At 37.8% G+C, this 14385-nt stretch overlaps 1 protein-coding gene across 1 annotated transcript; it reads left to right on the forward strand.

Annotated features, from left to right (window-relative positions):
• Window positions 1-1601: 1601 nt before the first annotated feature.
• On the forward strand, window positions 1602-8301 carry LOC128245395 (uncharacterized). The gene is made up of 2 exons (XM_052963535.1): window positions 1602-2381; window positions 5808-8301. Exons 1-2 carry the CDS (start codon window positions 1910-1912, stop codon window positions 7298-7300), a joined length of 1965 nt encoding a protein of 654 aa, XP_052819495.1. The 5' UTR covers window positions 1602-1909; the 3' UTR covers window positions 7301-8301.
• Window positions 8302-14385: the final 6084 nt, after the last annotated feature.

The following is a 14385-nucleotide window of genomic DNA, read 5'->3' on the forward strand; positions in this document are numbered from 1 at the left end:
CTGTCCGTATCAGTTGTTCAGACTATATGGAACTGTCCCTATACGCTATTCGTGCCATCATGGATCTGTCCCTATACGTTATTCGTGCCATCATGGATCTGTCCCTATACGTTATTCGTGCCATCATGGATCTGTCCCTATACGTTATTCGTGCCATCATGGAACTGTCCCTATGCGTTATTCGTGTCATTATGGAACTGTGCCTATACGTTATTCGTGCCATTATGGAACTGTCCCTATACGTTATTCGTGCCATCATGGATCTGTCCCTATGCGTTATTCGTGTCATTATGGAACTGTCCCTATACGTTATTCGTATCATTACGAAACTGTCCCTATACGTTATTCGTGTCATTACGAAACTGTCCCTATATGTTATTCGTGTCATTATGGATCTGTCCCTATACGTTATTCGTGCCATTATGGAACTGTCCCCTTCATGGATTTGTCCCTATGCGCTATTCCTGACGTCATGGAACTGTCCCTATACGCTATTCGTGTCATTATGGATCTGTCCCTATACGTTATTCGTGCCATTATGGAACTGTCCCCTTCATGGATTTGTCCCTATGCGCTATTCCTGACGTCATGGAACTGTCCCTATGCGCGATTCGTGCCGTCTTTGAACTTTCCTTATGCGCGATTCGTGCCGTCCTTGAAATGTCCCTATGCGCTATTCGTGCCGTCCTTGAACTGTCCCTATGCGCTATTCGTGCCGTCATGGAACTGTCCCTATACGCTATTTGTGCCGTCCTTGAAATGTCCCTATGCGCTATTCGTGCCGTCCTTGAAATGTCCCTATGCGCTATTCGTGCCGTCCTTGAAATGTCCCTATGCGCTATTCGTGCCGTCATGGAACTGTCCCTATACGCTATCCGTGCTGTCCTTGAACTGACACTATGCGCCGTCGTGCCGTCATGGAACTGTCCCTATGCGCTATTCGTGCCGTCATGGAACTGTCCCTATACGCTATTCGTGCTGTCCTTGAACTGTCACTATGTGCCGTCGTGCCGTCATGGAACTTTCCCTATGCGCTATTCGTGCTGTCCTTGAACTGTCACTATGCGCCGTCGTGCCGTCATGGAACTGTCCCTATGCGCTATTCGTGCCGTCATGGAACTGTCCCTATACGCTATTTGTGCCGTCCTGGAACTGTCCTTACGTGCATTTACGTTCAGTTTACGTGTTTGCTTACCCTGCCATGCTAGAAAACAACAACATTTCACTGCTATACTATTACAATGGTGTCTCATTTGAGAATTTTTCCTTAAAGCTGTGTGGTTTTGATGTATTTTTTATTTCTTTTTTCATATAGAATAAATATATGCGTATGTGCTTTAGTCTTTTAATATCTACGCCGTGTTTTGTCAAATCATAATAAAGTTTTAAAGCAACCGTTACCATAAACGGCTGCACAAAACACATATTTATATATGTTATTAAAATATATGGGTTTTTTTCTTGACTACCGACATTCGATTTGACGTTTTCTTACATGCATGGTTTGCGTCCGTACAGCGCACGTTTAATGAACCAGTAACTGGTGTCTTGCCTCTATGAATAACAAATGATAAATCACGCAACATCAATGGGAAACACCGTAATGTGTGTAAAGAATAACTCTAGACGACGAATCTCCAACGTAATACAACGCGACGAATACGTTAACTAATCATTAATTAACTGTCGATCCCCTGTAATGTTTTGTATAAAGTACACGAGGAAATTGAAATTAAAATCAGTTGAAGGCATAAACACACCACAATAGACACTCGAACTGAAGTATTGGTCTGAAGAGTTCGTGTTTTATTTGGAATTAAATTGCATTCGTTGCATTGATTCTGGACTTTTGTTTTACATATTTAGATTATAGTGTAAGTATTGTGATCAATTTAAGTATACCATAAGCATGGACGAAATGATACTGCATGTGAACAAATGGACATCACTAGTTGTGTTGTCATGTATCCTTACTCTACCTACAACACTTGGACAAGCTACGGCCGGAAGTCACCCTATGTTGGCCTCGCTGTTCAACGTCGCCAACAACATGCAACTAATTAACCAACAAGGACAACAGGGAGGCGCACATGTTCAACCAATGCGGCCAAATTTCAGTACACCTCCCCCACGGCTGGCCGATCCAACGAACAACCTTCATCAAATAATTCCTGGATTTCCACAAGCGGTGCCAGTGCACAAGCGACCAGGAACACATCATACAGGAATATCTACTGGTGCTGATAAGCCACACCTGCCAGGGTTCCAACAGCAGCCGACTTGGTCTGTATTGTCCGGTCAACACGATACGAAAAAGATTATCGGGGTTTCCCAGGAAACAAATGGTGGTCCTCAAGTCGGAAAATTACCAGATATTACAGGTAAACTTTTCACATTTTATGTAAAATTATTTTTTGCTAAATAGTGGTATGATACAAAAGATAGCTCTGAAAGCTAGTGAACGCTCAATGCTTTTACCACTGCTTTTCTGTAAGTTTTATATTATACCTATATTACATTCATTTTCAGAAGTTGCCAATGTTATAGTCATATCGTTCTTCATTGTATAAATCTTAAAATAAGAATGAAATACATTTGATTGTTAAGAAAAGTTATAAGTTCATTTTAACGCAAAGGGCCGAATGCTCATAACTTGTTTAAGTTTACAACGTAATTAACGACATCGTTGTTTACTTTTAATTTAAAAACAAAGGTTTATGATTAGCTCATAGATTTAAATAAACAAAAACAGCTAATTACTTGTCTCAAATATTGTAAGAAATATTGCTGGTCACTAGTGTTTCCATTAAACTGTCAGGGCAGTAAAGAATCGACAGTTAACAACAATACAGTTAACAACATTGTTTACTTTAACAAAGTTCCCATTGTCTCTTTTGTGCTTTAATCTGTAAGTCGACCACAAGGAAATTCCACGATGTCTTGTTTTTTAAGTAATAACATATATACGATTCTTTTCCACATTAGTGTGCAATACAATTACTATATCAATAATTAATATATAGACATGTAATTTCAAAGTTTCAAAGTTTATTTGATTAACATCCAGAAGGCAATGGACAAATGTGGACAAATATTATATTGGTAATTAGAACGTATATACCAAACAATATTAACAATATTAATTGTCAGTACATAAAAAGCAATTTTTAGCATTAAGCAATAAAGCAAAATACTTGAGTAAGTTAACTTTTCTACTTTCTATACTGTTAAACGATTTGTTAATGACGCAATAAAAGTGATATTTACATTGTAGCTCTAAGGTCGATTTAAAAAATATATCATTAGTTTATGTTATTATTATCAATTGAAGTTTATATGAAATCGACCTTAGAGCTACAATGTAAATCTTACTTTATTTCGTCATTTACAAATCGTTTAACAGTATTGAAAGTAGAAAAGTAAAATTGAACGAGACATTGTTAATAATAATAATATAAACTAATGATTTTTAAAAAATCTATATCAATCTTATATAATATACATGTCATAGCACAGCTTTTACCTAACTGAACGAGCCACGTCTACAGATGGTATTTCACTGAACGAGTCACGTCTATAGATGTTAGCTCACTGGACGAGTCACGTCTTTAGATGGTAGCTCACTGGACGAGAGACGTCTACAGATGGTAGCTCACTGGACAAGACACGTCTATAGCTGGTAGCTCTCTGGACAAGACACGTCTATAGATGGTAGCTCACTGGACGAGTCACGTCTATGAATGGTAGCTTACTGGACGAGACACGTCTATAGATGGTAGCTCACTGGACGAGTCGCGTCTATAGATGATAGTCACAAGACGAGTCGCGTCTATCGATGGTAGCTCACATGACGAGTCGTGTCCATAAATGGTAGCTCACTGGACGAGTCGCGTCCATATATGATATCTCACTGGACGAGTCCCGACTTTAGATGGTAGCTCACTGGACGAGAGACGACTATAGATGGTAGCTCACTGGACAAGACACGTCTATAGCTGGTAGCTCACTGGACGAGACACGTCTATAGATGGTAGCTCACTGGACGAGTCACGTCTATGAATGGTAGCTTACTGGACGTCTACATGCGGTATCTTACTGAACGGAACACGTCTATAGATGGTATCTCACTGGACGAGTCGCGTCTATAGATGGTATCTCACTGGACGAGACACGTCTACATGCGGTATCTTACTGAACGGGACACGTCTATAGATTGTATCTCACTGGACGAGTCACGTCTATAGATGGTATCTCACTGGACGATTCACGTCTATAGATGGTATCTCACTGGACGAGACACGTCTATAGATGGTAGCTCACTGGACGATTTACGTCTATAGATGGTATCTCACTTGACGATTCCCGTCTATAGATGGTATCTCACTGGACGAGTCATGTCTATAGATGGTATCTGACTGGACGATTCACGTCTATAGATGGTATCTCACTTGACGATTCACGTCTATAGATGGTATCTCACTGGACGAGTCATGTCTATAGATGGTATCTGACTGGACGATTCACGTCTATAGAATGTATCTCACTGGAAGAGTCACGTCTATAGATGGTATCTGACTGGATGATTCACGTCTATAGATGGTATCTGACTGGACGAGACACGTCTTTAGATGGTATCTCACTGGACAATTTACGTCTATAGATGGTATCTCACTTGACGATTCACGTCTATAGATTGTATCTCACTGGACGAGTCACCTCTATAGATGGTATCTGACTGGAAGAGTCACGTCTAAAGATGGTATCAATCTGGACTAGACACGACTATAGATGGTATCTCACTGGACGAGACACGTCTACATGCGGTATCTTACTGAACGGAACACGTCTATAGATGGTATATCACTGGACGAGTCGCGTCTATAGATGGTATCTCACTGGACGAGACACGTCTACATGCGGTATCTTACTGAACGGGACACGTCTATAGATGGTATCTCACTTGACGAGTCACGTCTATAGATTGTATCTCACTGGACGAGTCACGTCTATAGATGGTATCTCACTGGACGATTCACGTCTATAGATGGTATCTCACTGGACGAGACACGTCTATAGATGGTAGCTCACTGGACGATTTACGTCAATAGATGGTATCTCACTTGACGATTCCCGTCTATAGATGGTATCTCACTGGACGAGTCACGTCTATAGATGGTATCTCACTTGACGATTCACGTCTATAGATGGAATCTCACTGGACGAGTCATGTCTATAGATGGTATCTGACTGGACGATTCACGTCTATAGATTGTATCTCACTGGAAGAGTCACGTCTATAGATGGTATCTGACTGGATGATTCACGTCTATAGATGGTATCTGACTGGACGAGACACGTCTATAGATGGTATCTCACTGGACAATTTACGTCAATAGATGGTATCTCACTTGACGATTCACGTCTATAGATTGTATCTCACTGGACGAGTCACGTCTATAGATGGTATCTGAATGTACGAATCACGTCTACAGATGGTATCTGACTGGACGAGTCACGTCTATAGATGGTATCTCACTGGACAAGTCACGTCTATAGATTGTATCTCACTGGACGAGACACATTAAACAATATGAAATACATTGTATAGATAAATTTAGTTTAGTTTTTGGTCAATTGTATTACATAGAGTCAGTCATCATCATGGAATAGCCTTTTGAAATGATTTGTAACTTCTAGAAAATAACAATATATTAAATAAACTTCTAAGGAAACGTCAGACAAATAGCATATCTATAGGTCGAGTACCTTAATTCGCCCGGTCTTTATCCTCGTTCTTTGTATTGCAGATGGACACAGACCTGTAATCGCGGACGCAGCTGACATGATGTGTGGCCTCTGCATGCAAACGAATAACTATACTTGCATCCAGAAATGGTGCATGCAAACGAACGGTCCATCCGCCTCAGAAAGCGTGCTCATCGATTCAAATACAAATGACCTTAGGCAAAACATTCCCACTAATCCTAGCTTCGTGGGAAATGTTGCCGACTCCAATGTGAATGTGCAGGCCTTAGACTTCGCGAACAATGGTCCAGCCGGGATCCTGGATGTACTCAAAAAGCACCCACTTCTCGGGGCAGGGTTTTCAATGACAGGGGCAGGCCAATCACAGCCCAACGTTGCCGTTCTGCCATCATTGGGAAATGATCAGGTCGTTTTTCAAAATAATGGTCCAATATCGGGACTACCTGTAGTTCCCGAAACGGCTATAAGTGGGACACACAGTGTGGACAGTTTCCCTGCAAAACTGCCACCAATAACGCCACCCATTGACAACATTCACAATCAAGGTTCCGGATCTGGATTTGAACGTCCAATAGAGCCATCTCAAGGGGTAGGCATTCCCGCCGCCCCATTTTCACCAAACAATGACATTCCCAATCAAGGCAACGAATTTGGATTTGGAACGTCATTAGAACCAATACCCACACCAATAAATCCACGCCCAGAAGATATACCCCTTGGACCAATACAATTAGGTGCAGTTGAAATGCCTGCCCCTGGTGTACCTGACATACGTGATGTACCTCAGGCCAATAACGTCTTTGAACAAGGCAATATCGAAAACCAAATTCAACTTTTACAACCCCCTACTGGTCAATCGAATCAAGGACCAAATCCCTCTGACTCAGCAGCCGCGAATCAGCTCTTTGACGCGCTCCAAAACGATATAAACGTATTTAATACCGCTCCAGTCGGAACTCCAAACGAAGAAATTCCACCGCCATTCAGAACTACTCCAATAGAAATAGGATCCACGGGCGGTGGTGCATCCAGTCCGGACGGTGGAGTAATATCTGCAAATGGGCCACCAAAAGAAGTACCCATGAACATGGCCAATGATGTAAATAATATAGACTTTCATGAGAGTTTCAGAAGGTTTTTAGCACTGCAAAATGTACAATTATGGAACACAATGCAAGAGTTTGACCTTAAGTCATTCAACAATGAAGGCCTGCCTGCACAGGTAAATAATGGCATGCAATTAGCAGACGTTGATTTTCCGCAAGTTTCAAATGTCGTAGATTCACGACCAGTTAATACTGGCAATATGCAAGGAATAGCGTCAAGTGGGACGGCCACGATGCAAGCACGTCAAGATGTAGCGATGGGAGGTTCAATGCCTACAGGTGCACAGCAGTTCCCAGCAGGTTTTGTTGAAGATTTTCCAACAACCACGCCTTGGCCAACACTTCCCACCATGGATCCCGTTAGAAAATCTGAGCTCCAGGCTTTTAGTGGCAATTTTCTGAGAGGAATTGTTGGTCGAACAACGTAAATATAAAATGAAAGAGTTTTTTAAGTGTATAAATATTTATCATTGCTTACTGTTATATGGTTTGTCAGCTAGTGCATGTTTATGTAATAGGTTGTGTGTACTGAACGCTTTATAAAATTTGTTCAAACAGTGTATTTGACATGTTTGTATTGCTTCACGCATGCGTAATTAAGCACTTATGCGTCTCAAATCGGAACACCTCGGCCATATCCTCCATACGACGAGCCGTGCATCACTCGTTCGTGAATTCAAAAACAGCAGCAGCAGCAACAACATCAATAACAATACAATAATTTATTAATGCATAAATAATTACGACTCGTAAAAGTAGTCCTTAGGCTTAAGTGCTTAATTACAGTAACTACTCGCTCTACTCGCAGCGTAGTGAAATGTAAATATTTCTGACATTGTAAACCGTTCATATACCGATGATGCTCCGGTTTCCGCGTCTCCCGTTATGGTGCTGTTTTAATTTTACTATTAATATTACGTTTTTAACCTAATAACAATTACATGCATGCATTGTGTGAAAAAAATCCAAACTTTCCATGTATCTACACCTTTACTAAGCACGTGTCAGTGGTTGTCTACGACATTCTGGGACAGCCTTCGTATAATAGATTATTCAACTGAAATTGTCATTCGTTTAGTTTAAACTTTTTTTCTGACAACGATTTTAAAGAACGTTACATCAACTCATGCTTAGTCACTTCCGTGCAAAAGGTGCTGCACGAGAGTGTGTCCTGTGTGTGTGCGTGTTGGGGAGGGGGAGTGCCCGGAGGAAACGCACTAGCTATAGTCCGACTTCGTGACCACCAACTAAACTCTTATAGACCAAGAGCGGGAATTGACCCCTACGCTAACTGGAGTGTTTTGGCTGAATGTTTCTCGCGAAATTCAATTTTCGGCTTATAATAAATGCATTACACGTGTAGATATATCATTGTAAATAACCATGTATTTAATTCCTTTTGTTGATGTGATAAATGATCAAACTTGAAGGTGTTGCGTTTTTTCAAGCATACAAACGTTACCATTACCACGTAATAAAGAAGTGGTTAAACATGATAGATTGAGGCGTTTACGTCAAACAACCGTAACGCAATGTCATTGGTTACGGGTTCAATAAACCGCCAGACCGCAACATCGACTGCTTTAATTACGCACGTCAGTGTGACGTAGCATTTACATCTTATCAAGTCAAGTCAATAGTTTTATTTTTTCAAATTCATGTACAACATGAACACATTGCGGTGCATTTTAAAGACAATGAAATATAGAGGCTCAAATCAGTTATAACATGGATTATATTGGTGATAATGTTTACCTTCATAATCTTTAACATAACTATTTAGATTTGATACTTATAAGACGTTAGAGCATACTGTTATGTTATATTCTTGTCAAAATACTATTTTTAAACAATGGGAGAGTCATTTTTTAGTAAGGAACAAAACCACCAAAAACAACAAGAGGACAAAAAAACAAGAATAATACAACAATATTCAAGTATATTTGTTGGAGAAAATATGCGTTTAAATGCATGGTAGAATGTAATTGCAATCTTACTACAAATACGCTTAATCCGGCCTGGTCCAAGTATCTAATGTACAACTTCATAACTTGATACCTCTGTGTTATGTATATTGAAACGGAAAAAGGCGAAGCCGCAAAACCAGACAGCAATGCTTCAATGGAAATACGACTTCTGTGTTGTACAGAATATTGATTACGTATAATCATTTATAAAAAGATGCCAAGATAATTATGTTTACGGTGACTTTATCAAGAAGCAGAGATCCATATCTGGAGATTATGGTGGCATATAACTGCCGTAAGATAATCTGTGAACATTCGCGAATTGTTTCGTGTTAACCAGTTAATTCTCGCGATAATTATCTAGCTAACTAGTTAATATTCGCGTTACTTTTTTGGTAAGATAAAGATCATAAGAGTAAAAACATGGTTTAAAAGTGCCCATAACTGCCACCTTTTACCCTTTTAGGCTGTAAAACATGTCCTGGTTAACTAGTTATGGTCTGCGAATTCCACTTAATAATTAAGATACTAACTGGTTAACGTAATAAGATTCGTGTTACCATTTATCTATAAATGTACTTTTGGCCCCAAGCAGCAACTGGTTAACTAGTTATGGTTTGCAAATTCCACTTAATAAGTAGCATACAAACTGATTAACGTAATACGATTCCACTTATGAACCAGTCAATTGTAACCACGCCCCCCGGGCCCAGGGGTATGCCGGGGATAGCCGGAGAAATGGGCCCTGTTTTTACCCGAAGTGCCGGGTGAATGCGGTGTCTTCGCGCAAAATATAGAGGAAGTGGGCCTGACCTAAGGTCCCTTTGGTGCGGGGGCATTTAGCGGGGATTTTACCATCAGTTCATCCCAAAGGGCGGGGATTTTAGCCGGGGTTGGCTGGGCCGAAAGTCAAAGTCCCCGCTATTCCCCGGACCTGGGGTGGCGTGGTTACAATTGACTGGTGCATTAGCTATAAATGCACTTTTGGCTCCATGCAATAACTGGTTAACTAGTTATGGTAACAATACACATGTATAAATGAAAGCCCGCATTCGCTCTCCCAAATACAATATGTTTTCGTTACAATTTTGTGTTTGTGTATCAGATTTGTGTTATTCTTCTTAAAACAATTATATACTAGACGTATACTCCGCTTATAACTAAATATTAAACACTGATCGCCATTTACTGAATGAACAATCGGAAAAGTCAAACGTGTAAATAAAACAAATATGAATAAACATAAGTTTAAAACAGCTTTACAAGTTTTAAAGTTTCTGATATGATACATGGGCTTTCAGTCAACACTAGCAGCCAGAGCTCAGTCTGATTCGCCCGCAGACGGGTCGTTACCTAGATTAAGTCTGAATACCACGTTTGTTTGTTGTAATGTTTTAAGGCGGGTGAGGTAAAACAAATGTCAGAAAATTGTTGTTAAAACAAATGTCAGATAATTGTTGTGTAAATTTTCCCGGAAGTTCGTACTACAAAGTCGAACCGTTTAAAAAGATATTTGATTGATGATAACATTGAATGGATGCACGAGCAGTTGGTTTCGCCTGTAAACAAACTGATTTGATTTGTACGAATGCATATCATCATCAACATTCAATCATTCATCTTCAAGGACAACAAAATGTTTGAAAACCAGGATAATAGTTTTTCTTATAAACGGTTAGTCCCCAACCACCAACTACCTTCCAACTTTACCGTCATAAATACAGTACTGCAACAAAAGGGACTATAGACCGATGGTTTAGGTTAACAACGTTTATAACGTCATCGTTGTTAACTTTTAGATATTTATTGCTCTGGAATGAAAATAGATACATTTGTGATCTTCAGTATTTCCAACCTATAACAGCTGTAAGTGTTTTATTCCAATACATGAGCATGCAATATTATAGTTCACGTTTAACAGTTAACAATGATATCGTTAATCACGTTGTTAACTGTTTTTGAACAATCGGACCCATATCGAAAAAAGGAAATTTATTATGCAGTTTTGAGTGTTGAGTCTGAACATCGATAGAGACTTAATGAAAACAGAATAGAACATAACATTCAGATAGTTATAGACCCACGTTGCCAAATATCATACAGCTATCATACATCTGTTAAAATCATACAAATATCATACAAAGAACATAAAACATATTAATATCATACAAATATCAATATCATACAAACATCATACAAATTTCAATAAATAGCTTATATCAATATCATACAAACATCATCATTGCCAACTTTGGAGAAATCCGCTGAATCGAAAGTGCCTATAGAGTTATATAGGGAAAATATGGTTAAACAGTTCTCACTACTTGGGTCTTTCAACAGATCAACTTACTTCCTACATATATGTTAGTATAATTCTTGCCCTTGAAGATGATGGTTTTGTATTAATTGTATGATTTTTACATTTGGTCCTTTTTAAGGGTTTTGTTGGTCATTAAAAGTTACACTGAAATAAGAAGGAGCTAAAAATTGTTTTGCTATTTAAAGTTATTATAGACATCCGATCGCTTAGCTTCCAGCGGATTACGATGCAGAATTTTTTTCTCTTTCAAATGCACTTTTCGAAATAAGGAATTTTTAAATATCTTTTGGTCCTTTTTGAACATTTATGTAAAATTGGTAGAAAATCGGTGCCCAGATATTGTGTATTCAACTGTACTATAATGGTTTTATGGCCCACCCCGCGGCGTATTCACAGCAGGATAGAAATAATCCATCGGCAAGGTTATGACACTTGGTGTGACATGTACAACGAAGTTTGTCATTTATAGCAATAAAATTATTCCATAACTATTTCGGATTTGTTTTCCCTTTTATCATCATTATTTAATTGAAATTAATTTACATTAGTAGATAAGAAATGTCATATATTGTTTTTGTGTAAAAAAAAGAAAGTAATATATTTAGAAAAAAATATTCCCAACACTATTACAGACAGTTAAAACGTAACACTTTTCTTATAAAACATTAATATTTCAATTTTCATTGGCAATTTTGGAAATACATATGGGCTATGAAACATAAATAAGGGTATTCAAAGATAATAATTTACATATCTACATCGAGTCAATATGGTCATTAGTATTGCTCATGTTCTAATCCTTAATGGTAAACATTTGGTCTACCATTTTGCACTCAACCAAACATGTTCATAAATTTAGCGTAAATATAATAATTTTGATTAGGCCAAAAATGTCTTACATGAAATGTTGTCAGCATATTTTTAGTAACGAGTGCACTTGGTTTTCATAACGTGTCAAAATACCATTTAATCAACGTGTTGTTATGGAATAAAATGGTATACCTGTCTTATTGTCAATACAACATTAATGACATTTTACTTGACTTGTATCGTTAAAGACCGGTGCTAAATGATAGCAACTGCAGTTAATATTTCATTCTTGCTGTTCCTAGCCGAAATTTTACACACAATTTTGTGTTACACTGCTATTAGAAAAAATACCAAACTGGTAAAATAAAAGTGTGGTAACAGCCCCAATTAAATGTCTTGAGAAACGATCAATTATAAATTTCAACAAAAAAAAAACACGGAATGTAATTTGTAAAAGAAGTAGGTTTATCAGAGATGATTTGATATTTCAGTACTTTATCAACTAACGTTACCCCTATAGAACAGCTCTACCTAATTATGGCTAAATCTAAAATCGTCCAAAACTGAAATTTTCTATCGCAACTTATAATAAAAGGACGGGTCAACTTTATGACCCTCATAAATTCTATGTTTCTTATCTGTCCTGATCTTACACTGCGTCCAGTAGATAAATAAGTGCTAAACTAGCGTATCTTAACGCTACTATTGCACTGAGAGGAGAAATCGATAGAGACTGTCGTTACCCTGATAAGCTCCAAAGTTGGCAATGACAAATATTAATATCATACAATTGTAAATGACTACCGCATTTGTCTATGTTTACAACTTTCAGTCGCCCTAAATCGACTGCTAAGTGCATACGTCTAAACGATAAGTGCCCGGCATATGTCAGGTGTTTATTAATCATTTAGACTTATGTACTAAGCAATAATCACTTCTCAAGGCAGTGTATGTATTTTTACGCTGGAACTCTCTTGTGCGTAGTGAAACTAATGTGCGTATAAATATGTGACAAGAAAAAAGTTGATGCATAGCCTCAAGTCGGCGCAATGAAATTAGAAGAAAAACGTGCATGCAGATAACCAAAAATAGTTATTATTTCAATGATAATATTTGTTTTTATGTTGGGTGTACATATGCTTGAAGGACATTATGGTTAATATTATAATATTGTTACAATAGTTTTAGCCCGGAATTATAGATATTCTGGGGGTTTTCCCAAGCTAATCCTCCGGTTAAAACTAAATTACAACAAAAATATACATACGTTTCTTCGGAAGAAATATGGTCTAGAACATATATTTCAATAACATGAAATTCAACTTTTATTTGTACCGGCATGTTATGTTAATTTCTTGCTTTATATTTGTATATTTTTTTGTAACACATTTCACTCATATGAGTATATAGAACGGGGATAAACAATAATATACATCAAGAGGGAAATATCTGGAGTTCATTCTTTCGAATAACATTTTCAAAACAAACAATTAAGCTCAAGGTTATATTTTCAGAACTCGGCATTTTTGCTGTCACCAAGGGAGACTACTGCGTAGGAGGTTTACAAACATAATGGATATTGTAATAGTACCGTGTAACCTTCATCTATTGATATCAATCGGAACACCTCGGCCTGTATCTATCTCGGAGATGGCCGAGTTGTTATGGTTACACACCACCATTGTTTTTCCCTATATAATTCAATGTAAAATTATAATTTTTAGACAACATTTTAAGGCATTTCGAGCGAATGCAGGCTATGATAACCACATATATTCTTAAAGTACAAGCTTTAAATTACATTTTAAGCCAATAAAAAAGGGGGGTCAAGTTATTCCTAAGAAAATCACTCCACTTGAAAAACAAACTCTAAAAATTGCACCGTCCGCCATGACAGTTCTTCCAAAATGACCATTCAACTATAGGGCAGCGGTTTATGCTTTAATCTCTACTCTAAATGATAAATCAAGCAAGAATAGATACTTAAGGTATACAAGTTTTAGGAATAATGATAGTTTTGATTTACAGTGTATTGAGCATGTGAAAACATGTCTATCAATCATAAGAACATTTTTTTTTTATTGAGAATTTTCCACACAACGGAAGTACATATGACGTAATGGTGACGTCATTCCTATAAGATTGAGTTGGTATTTAAAATCAAAGTTTTCAAAATGATAAGCAGGGCTATTATAATTTAAGGTTTCATTATCAATTAAAGAGTAAAGTTTTATAAAAAATACAAAAACTTCATATTTTATCACTAAACTATTGAAAGCATTGTTCTGCAATTTATGAACTAGTCCCTAAATTGGAACATTTCTAAAGTAATATCAAATATAGTCGGCGCCCAGAATGGATATGCGCGGTGATTCAGATCATGTAAATACAGTGTAGTCAAATCCTTCTTTAAATA

This window comes from Mya arenaria, chromosome 9, assembly GCF_026914265.1.
Source record: "Mya arenaria isolate MELC-2E11 chromosome 9, ASM2691426v1".
Classification (NCBI taxonomy): domain Eukaryota; kingdom Metazoa; phylum Mollusca; class Bivalvia; order Myida; family Myidae; genus Mya; species Mya arenaria.

Coding starts and splice junctions, on each gene's coding strand:
- LOC128245395 (XM_052963535.1), top strand. CDS start 1,910: ATGGACGAAATGATACTGCATGTGAACAAATGGACATCACTAGTTGTG. Junction 2,382..5,807: donor AAAATTACCAGATATTACAG/GTAAACTTTTCA, acceptor TTTGTATTGCAG/ATGGACACAGACCTGTAATC.